Below are 9,440 nucleotides of genomic sequence, written 5' to 3'. Positions count from 1 at the left end.
TGCTCAGCCCACAAGAAGCTATGTCTCGAAGAGGGGAGGAGCGTCTGACTTTGAAAATAGTAGAGAACAAAGCTATCATAGAGAAGGCTCTTATCGTAGTAGTAACAGAAGGAAAGAAATATGGGTAGAGACTGGTAGGCACCTTACACCCACTGAGAGAGGAGCAGAAAGTGTAGAGGGCAAAAGTAGAATGCTTAGCGCCCAATCTGACAAAAGAAGGGGGGAAAGAGAAAGGACCCGAAGGACTGCGGATGCTGAAGGAAATCAAGGGTCTGGAACAAATGTTACGACCCGCCATGAAGATAGAGTGGCAGGCCGGGAAGAGGAAATCCCAAGCAAAGTACTTGAAGAAGCAAGAGAAGAATTGCGAGAAGTCATGATCCAGTACACCTCTTGTGCTGACCCAACTGAGAGCGCAGCAAGACGAGAGAGGGTCCGACGCACAGAGGAACAAGGTGAAGTTGAAGAAACAACTGAAAACATGGCCAGACATATGATGAACGAACAGAGAGCCCTTAGAGACTCGATGGAAGTAGATAGCCCGGAAGCGGTTACTACAAGAACTCCAGCAGTGCTTCGGCTGGGAGATGCATCCCTATCGGCTAAGGTAGGAGAAAACTCAAGCAAACAAGGAAGAGTGTCAGCCAAGAAAAGATTGGGCAGACCCCCTTTGACAAGAAAGCTCGGAACCACCAAAGTGAAATCAGTCGCAGGGACAGTTAAACTGAGGAAAGTGACAATGATGAAGGGCTCCCCTAAGAGGAAAGGAGGCAAACAAACAGTCAATTCTAAGAAGACGGAGATGCTAAACCAGGAGTTTGGAGCGTCAACGTCCAGACAACCTTCAGTGAAGCCGTCGACTAAGACATTTCCAACGGTTTCAAAGAAGAAGATGGATTTTCACAATCCATCCAATCAAGCTCCTTAAAGATAGCAAGCTGGAACTGTCGAGGATTGGGGAATACTCAGACAGTCCAGCGGATAGGGGAAATTCGGAAACGATTTCACCCTGATATTTTCTTCCTCTCGGAAACAATGAACACTGACGACATTGTTCTCCGAAAATTTAAATCGTCGGATCTTGTAAACAATCACCTGATTTCCCCTACTGATCAAAGGGGAGGAGGTCTTGCTTTGTTTTGGAAAGCCGATATTGAACTCATTGTTTTAAACTCTTGCAAGAACTATATTGATACAACCCTGCGTTATGAAGGCAAAGTGTTCTATGCGACTTTCATTTATGGCGATACTGATATTGTCAAGAGAAGACAAATTTGGAGAGAATTGGCCGAGCTCGCAGCACTTAGAGAAGGAGCGTGGTTTGTGACAGAAGACTTTAATCACATCCTAAACAATCAAGAAAAAGAAGGCGGGGTTGAAAGAGCTGAGGGTACATTCACAGACTTCCGATCCTTTGTGGCGGAATGTGATCTATATGATTTACACCATTCCGGAGACTACCTATCTTGGCGTGGAGTTACGAGTGCTGGAGTGGTTCGCAGTCGCTTGGATAGGGCTATGGCGAACAGTGATTGGTTTGAGTGCTTCACGTCCGGCCATTCAGAATACGTCAACTACGAGGGATCCGACCACAAACCAATCATCACTTGCTTTGACGTAACTAGAAAGAAAGGCAAGGGCCTGTTCAGATTTGATAGAAGACTAAAGAACAATCCCCTGGTGAAGGAGATAGTCGCAAACGCTTGGAAGGGACCTAGAGGAGAAGAAGTGTCACAAAAAATAACCTGAGTCCGAGGAGCCATTGTCAAATGGAATAAAGAACAGCAAGCAAACAGCAGAACCATCATTGAGAAACGCAAAGAAGAACTGGAAGAGGCAATGGTAAGCCCTCAAAATGATGGAGACCGGATCGCTTCTATCAATCAAGAACTAAAAGAGACATATAAGGCGGAAGAAGAATATTGGAGACAAAGGAGCCGCATATTGTGGTTAAGCTTGGAAGACAGGAATTCGGGATATTTCCACTCTATCACCAAAGGCAGAAGAGCAATGAACAACATCACCGTGATGGAAGACTCAGATAGAGTGGTACACTATAAAGAGACCGAGATTGCCAACACTATCGTGAACTATTTCACAGATCTATTCACCTCTAAAGAGGAAGAACGTGACCATATTGCGGATGCTGCATTATCACCGTTGGTAACAGAAGAAATGAACATGGCGCTGATCCGACTACCGAGCGCAAACGAGATTAGAGACGCATTGTTTTCTATCCATTCGGACAAAGCTCCGGGACCGGACGGGTTCTCGGCAGGATTCTTTCAGGCAAATTGGACATCTATCAGTGGCGAAATAATTGCTGAGATTCTGGGATTTTTCGAGTCTGGTCGTATGCCGAGTGGTATTAACGAGACTCATGTCCGTTTAATCCCCAAGGTACATGGGCCAAGGAGTGTAGCAGATTACAGACCAATTGCGCTATGCAACGTCTACTACAAAATAATCTCTAAACTCTTAACGAAAAGACTCCACCCTGTCTTGAACGAGCTAATTTCGGAGAACCAATCAGCCTTTGTCCCAAACAGAGCCATCTCGGATAATGTATTGATTACACACGAGGTTCTACACTTCCTCAAGACATCAAAGGCGAGCAAAAGATGTTCTATGGCTGTCAAAACCGACATGAGTAAGGCCTATGATAGACTGGAATGGAGCTTCATCGAAACAGTGCTTAGGCGACTCGGGTTTCATGAGAAGTGGGTGGAAATCACCATGCAGTGTGTCTCATCTGTATCTTTCTCCTTCCTAATGAATGGAACAGCGAAAGGACGAGTTATTCCGGAGCGCAGGTTCAGACAAGGAGCCCGTTATCTCCATATCTTTTCATCATGTGCAGCGAGGTGCTTTCGGGTTTGTGTTTAAAGGCACAGCGGGAAGGGAAACTCCAGGGAATTAGAGTGGCAACTGGTTGTCCGCGAGTCAACCACCTTCTCTTTGCGGACGACACAATGTTTTTCTTCCGTACAAACAAGAAGAGTGTCAAAGCATTGAGCGAAATCCTACAGCTCTATGAGCAGGCTTCCGGACAGAAAATAAATAAAGAAAAATCTGCGATCACCTTCTCTAAGCTTGCCCCCGAGGAGCTCAAAGATAGGGTCAGGAACGAGTTACAGATTACAAAAGAAGGAGGGGTGGGAAAGTATCTCGGGCTACCCGAGCATTTTGGACGGAAGAAAAAAGATTTATTCACCGGAACGGTAGAAAAAATTAGGCAAAAAGCGATTGGATGGTCAACTAAGATGCTATCTACAGCGGGAAAAATGGTGATGTTAAAGAGTGTGTTATCGCCAATGCCCTCCCATTCCATGTCTTGCTTCAAGTTACCAATTTCCGTTGTCAAACGGATTCAATCAATTTTGACTAGGTTCTGGTGGGACTCAAAACCGGAGGAAAGGCGCATGGCCAGGAACTCATGGGATACGCTTACTAAGACCAAAGAAGATGGAGGTCTCGGTTTTCGGGACATAGAATGCTTCAACGACGCCTTGCTAGGAAAACTAAGCTGGAAAATACTCACAAAACCGCAATGTTTGCTGGCGAGGATACTTAATGGTAAGTATTGTAATGAGAAACCTTTCCTAGAGGTGGAAGCAGCGACGGGCTGTTCCCACGGGTGGCGAGGCATCTTGATTGGGAGAGACCTTATGGCTGAACATCTGGGCTGGGCCATAGGAGATGGAGAGTCAGTGAGAATCTGAGATGATGCATGGCTATCGACCGAATGTATACAGAGACCTATGGGCCCAGCAACGGAAACATCAAAAGATATGATGGTAACGGCTCTATTCCAGGAGGGAACTCAAAACTGGGATGTGGAAAAGGTAGAGCGACTACTACCGGAGCTGGGAAAATCAATCATGAGTATAAAAACAAGCAGACAAGGAGGCCCAGACCAAAGAATATGGCTCAGGACTCCAGCAGGTGAGTATACAGCCAAAACAGGGTATGTAGCAGCTCTAGAAAGAAGAGCGTCGAATCCAACAACACAAAGAGAGATGGGCGTTAACAGTAGATGGATCGAGGACATTTGGAAACTGAATATCCCACCAAAGATAAAGCTCCTGTTATGGAAGGCTTCTCATAATGCCCTCCCTGTAAGTGAAAGACTTGCGGTTAGACAGATCATCCCAAACCCGAAATGTATCAACTGCGAGGAAGCGGAAACTGTGATTCACATGGTCTTCCTCTGCCCAACAGCAAGGGAGGTTTGGAGAAATTTTCAGAGTAAGGTGGAAATAAACCTTGATAATGTGACAAATTTTGCGGAGGGATGGAGACGTGTTAAGCGCACTATCTGCCTCCCTCCCACCGGAGTTCTCTCTGAAAATTTGGCAGCTTGGACGGTCTGGAGCATCTGGCTAGCAAGGAATCAACGCATATTCAGAGAGGAAAATACATGTTCCCATGAAGTGATGAATAGAGCTATTCGTTTGGCGAGAGAGTGGCACCAAGCTCAACCGTTAGCGGAACAAGGTGTAAAAAGGAACAGTTCTGGTTGGGAAGGACCAAGAAACGAGATTATCTGTAGGTCAGATGCGGCGTGGAGCAGGGAAGGGCACCAGGCGGGTGTGGCGTGGGAGTTTGTAGGCATTGGGAAGGAACACCTCTGTTCAGGGTCCCAAACTTTTGCAAATGTTAAATCACCCCTTGTGGCAGAGGGGTTGGCGTTACTGGCAGTGATGGAGGCAGCGATTTCGTTGGATTTCAAACAAATCACTTTCGAGTCTGATTCAAGTAAACTGATGACGGCAATCAAGGATGGCTCAAATGTTTCAGATTTGCACGGAATCCTCAGCGACATCAACTGTCTATCTTTAGCTTTCGTTTCAGTTTCCTTTTATTGGGTCAGTAGATCCTTGGTTTCTAACGTGGATGGCATAGCCAAACAGGTGTTAAGAAACCTTGTAATGAACCCAGTTTAATCTTTCAATGAAGTTTAGTTTGTGACAAAAAAAAAATATATATATATATATATATATATAACATTTTATTCTAATTTTACCAAGTGTCCATTTTTCTATAATGAAAGCGAGACTACTATTTCTTTTTCTTTTTTAACAACGTATACTATTTTTTTTTTTTTTTTTTTTAACGTCAAACGGCCATTCTATTACTCAGGCTTGAGGTGGTCTGGGTAACCAGACCGGAATAGAACAACCAATGAAAAGTAACTCCCTATGGAAGGATCTAGCAGTCTTAGCTAAAAAATCTGAAAATTGATTCTGCGTTCGTGGGACATGAGTAATGCTGAACTCCGGGAAGCATATCCGTAGCGTCTCGATCTTCTCCAATTCTGTCGCAAAGCTTGGCCAAGCATGAGGTTCCTCTAGCATAGCAATCAGGTCCTTACAATCCGTCCCAAAGCTCTGACATGTTGAGTGCTGAAGCATATTCTCCATTGCCCACTGTAGTGCTTCAACTTCCGAGTGCAAGGTTGATTCACGTCGAGTAATATTTTTTAACCCCATAAGCTGAGCCTTCCCCCTACTGTCCATCCACACCCATCCACATCCACTAAAGTTGGCCGATGCTATCCAAGATCCATCTAACAGGCATATGTTGCCCAAGCTTATGACTTGGGGGATCACCATATTGTTTCCTTGTGGCACTGGTTGTATCACTTCATTCGCCTCAAACCAGGCTCGACATTCACTCTCTGCATATCGAACTAACTCCAAAGGATCTCTATCTATCCCCCTGAATAGTTTTTCATTCCTAGCCTTCCATATATACCAAATTATCCAGGGATAAGGATCCCTGTCTTGTTCCGGCTCAATAATAGAGTTTTTCCTCCAAAATAGATAATCCATGTTCGTGTAGATGCTTGATACTGGAAATACCTCTGGGCCTGTTGGGGTTGCTGATAGGCTCCAAACTTGTAGCGCTGGCGGGCATTCAAAGATGGCATGAGTTACAGATTCTTCTAATTCTCCACACCTCGGGCAGTAATTATCACATCTCATATTGCGTCTTGCTAAATTCCTTGTTACTGCCACGTGCCCAGTCAACAACTGCCATATAAGATGACGTATCTTCGTAGGCGCCTTCAGCTTCCAAGCAAAAGCTTGAAGATTGGTGATACTTGGCTCCAAAACCTCCTGTTCCTCCTCCACCTTTAATAAGTTCTGCGCCACCCAATATCCAGATTTAACTGTGTATTGTCCGTTTCTTGTGTAGCTCCAATAGAAGGAGTCGCGGCGATGAGATGAGCTTATGGCTAAACTCCTTATAAGCTGTATATCGTAAATGTTGACATAGCTCTCCAAAAGCCGAACATCCCATTCCTTCGATGTCTGATTAATGAGATCGCTAACTCTCATGTTGGGGTGCATAACAGGCGCAACAGGAGCCGCCGGTCTTGATGGGATCGTTGGAATCCACGGATCCTCCCACACCTTAACATCATATCCTGAGTGAATCTTCAGTCTGATTCCCAGTAGTAGCAACTTCCTTACAGCAGAGATGCTATTCCACACATACGATGGGTTATTGGTAGAGTTTACTCTCAGCGGAGAACTTAATCTGTAGTATCTTCCCCTCAAGACCCGGGCAACCAATGAATCTGGGAACTGAACCAACCTCCATAATTGTTTTGCCAACAATGCCAGATTAAACTCATGGATCATACGAAACCCAATCCCACCTTCCTCTCTTGGTGCACACACCTTTTCCCATTTCGCCCAGTGTATTCCTCTCTTTGGGGGATTCGAGCTCCACCAGAAGTGTGCAATGGCACTAGCTAAGTTTTCACATATCTCCAAAGGGAGCAGGAAAGTAGACATTACATAAGTCGGGAGAGCTAACAAAATCGATTTTATCAATACTTCCTTTCCTCCTTTTGAAAGCCACCTACCCGTCCATCCATTTACCCTGTGCATTAACTTATCCTTAAGGAAAGCAAACAATTTGCACTTGGAGCCGCTTATGTCTTCTGGAATACCCAAGTAGGTTCCCATCCCTCCTTCATTTTGTATTCCCAGTGCATCTTTGATCTCTTGTCTGGTAGTTGCATTAACTCGCTTACCAAAGAGTAAGGACGATTTATCAAAGTTGATACACTGGCCAGATGCTTTACCATATATCCTAACTACTTTCATTACTTCTTCACATTCACGGGGCTCCGCCTTACAAAAGAAAAGGCTATCATTAGCAAAGAGAAGGTGGGATACTGAGGGGCACGCACGTGTGACACGCATCCCCGTTATCTTCCCTTGATTCTCTGCATGATTGAGAAGGCTAGCGAGCGCTTCCGTGCATAGAATAAAAATGAAAGGAGACAAAGGATCTCCTTGTCTTAGGCCCCTACCAGGCACAATATTTCCTCTTGGCTGGCCATTTATAAGCACCTTGTATTTTACCGACGTAATGCATCTCATTATCCAGGTTATCCAAATCTCTGAGAAGCCCATTTTACGCATGACAGCTTCAATAAACGACCACTCCATTCTATCATACGCTTTGCTCATGTCCGTCTTAATGGCCATCCTTTTACTGCGTCCACTTGGCTTGGTTCTCATGTCCGTCTTAATGGCCATTCTATCATACGCTTTGCTCAATGCGTGAAACATTTCTTGAGCAATCATAATGTTGTCTGAGATCTGCCTCCCAGCAACAAAGGCTGACTGGGTTTCCGAAATCAATCCTGGTAGCACTTTCTTTAATCTCTGGCATAAGACCTTCGAGATTATCTTATAGCTGACATTACACAGACTTATGGGTCGGAACTGAGCCATATCATTAGGCTTAGTCGTTTTCGGGATGAGACATATATTCGTATCATTTAATCCATTCACCACTGTTCCCTCGACTAGGAATTCATTGACCATAAGAGTCAAATCCTCCTTTACAATATCCCAAAATTTCTGATAGAATAGCGCAGTCATCCCATCTGGGCCTGGGGCCTTTTCTGGGTGCATAGCAAAAAGTGCTAATTTGACCTCCCATTCCGTTACCGGAGCTGTAAGGCTTTCATTCATTGGCCCAGTGGTTGTCGTAGGAACTTGAGTTAGTGCCTCTCCAATGTCCTCAGGATTAGACGATTCAAAGATCTGTCTAAAATAGCTAGTAGCAATGGCTACTAATCCTTCTTCATCCTCAACTATATTCCCATTTCCATCTTGGAGCTGCGTAATTTTATTCCTTGCTCTCCTCTGCTTCGTTAAGGCATGAAAAAATTTTGTATTTCTATCCCCCTCTCTCAGCCAGAACACCCGACTCTTCTGCTTCCAGAACATCTCCTCGGCCTTAAGAGCCTCAGAGAGTTCCTTCAAAGCCGCTGCAATTTCCTCAGTTGTAGCATTGTTATCCGCATACATGGCCTCCACTTTTTCTTTAAGCTCCTCCACTAATTTCGCAGAATTAATATTATGTTGTCTCCTCCATTCTCCCAGAGCCTTTCGACAGCTTGAAATATGTTCCATAATAGACGCATCTGGAGGGAGATCAGGCGATTTCCATCCCTCCAGGATGACTTGCCTGAGCTCCTCGTTATCTAGCCATCTCTTATCAAACTTGAACTTTTTTTATCTCATCATTGGGTTTACCAGTATATCTGCAAGAATCGGACGATGGTCCGATCCCCACAGCCTCATATACTTTATACTCGAATGGGGAAACTTCTCATGCCAATCCGCATTTCCTACCGCCCTGTCCAAGCGACATCTAACTGTAGACCCTCCTGCTCGCTTGCCTACCCATGAGAGCATGTCACCCGTGAAAGGGAACTCTAACATTCCACAATCATTAAGCATCTGTTTAAAAGCCAGGAAAGAACTAGCAGGTCGCTGCCTTCCCCCTACTTTTTCCTCATGACACGTAATTTCATTAAAGTCACCTATCATAAACCAAGGTCCAGTTCTTGTCGTTGAGAAACGCGTAAGTCGTTCCCAAACCTGATCTCGTCTGTCTAATACAGGATCCCCATAAACAAACGTCATATAGACTTTAATTCCATCTATGACTGCCTCAATGTCAATCATACGGTTATTCGAAAATAAAACATTAATTTGAAAATCATCCATAAAAAATAAAGCTAAACCTCCGCTGAGACCAAGTGGCTCAAAAGTAAACAAATGATCAAAACCTAAGTCGGCCTGAATGTTCTGCAACAGCGGCCTCCTGTTCTTTGTTTCAGAAAGGAACACAAGTCCTGGGCGATGCTTCTGACACATCTCCGTGAGGCGTCGAACTGTGAGGTCGTTCCCAATCCCTCGACAGTTCCAACTGATTGTCTTCATTGATCACGTCTCGATGAGTATTTGGAACTCATCAAACCATCAAGTTTTAATGCTTTGTCTTTCGCCTTGTTTGAGCCATGATGCCGTCTTAATTTTCCACCGCCCCCTGCAACATGTGAACCTGTAGCCGTCGAATGCTTACTTGGAGATCCCCTACGAAGGACCTCAAACTTCCTATTT

At 44.7% G+C, this 9,440-nt stretch overlaps 2 protein-coding genes across 2 annotated transcripts; one reads left to right on the top strand and one right to left on the bottom strand.

Annotated features, from left to right (window-relative positions):
- The first annotated feature begins 3,794 nt into the window (after nucleotides 1-3,794).
- LOC125592448 lies at nucleotides 3,795-4,946 on the top strand. Its single transcript, XM_048767618.1, has one exon. It carries the CDS (start codon nucleotides 3,795-3,797, stop codon nucleotides 4,944-4,946), a length of 1,152 nt encoding a protein of 383 aa, XP_048623575.1.
- A 536-nt stretch (nucleotides 4,947-5,482) lies between these two features.
- On the bottom strand, nucleotides 5,483-8,774 carry LOC111211819. Its single transcript, XM_048767617.1, has 5 exons — nucleotides 8,568-8,774; nucleotides 8,235-8,525; nucleotides 7,383-8,072; nucleotides 5,613-7,043; nucleotides 5,483-5,554 (listed from the first exon to the last, which is right to left on the bottom strand). The coding sequence occupies exons 1-5, from the start codon at nucleotides 8,772-8,774 to the stop codon at nucleotides 5,483-5,485; spliced, it is 2,691 nt and encodes an 896-aa protein (XP_048623574.1).
- Between the last annotated feature and the right edge of the window lie 666 nt (nucleotides 8,775-9,440).

The sequence above is a fragment of the Brassica napus genome, chromosome C9 (assembly GCF_020379485.1).
Source record: "Brassica napus cultivar Da-Ae chromosome C9, Da-Ae, whole genome shotgun sequence".
NCBI lineage: Eukaryota > Viridiplantae > Streptophyta > Magnoliopsida > Brassicales > Brassicaceae > Brassica > Brassica napus.
The sequence above is the reverse complement of the archived record's forward strand: the minus strand, read 5'-3'. Positions and strand labels throughout refer to the sequence as shown.

Coding starts and splice junctions, on each gene's coding strand:
- LOC111211819 (XM_048767617.1), bottom strand. CDS start 8,774: ATGCTTAATGATTGTGGAATGTTAGAGTTCCCTTTCACGGGTGACATG. Junction 8,073..8,234: donor TCTGGAAGCAGAAGAGTCGG/GTGTTCTGGCTG, acceptor TATTTTAGACAG/ATCTTTGAATCGTCTAATCC. Junction 7,044..7,382: donor TAATGAGATGCATTACGTCG/GTAAAATACAAG, acceptor CTCTTTGGTAAG/CGAGTTAATGCAACTACCAG.
- LOC125592448 (XM_048767618.1), top strand. CDS start 3,795: ATGGTAACGGCTCTATTCCAGGAGGGAACTCAAAACTGGGATGTGGAA.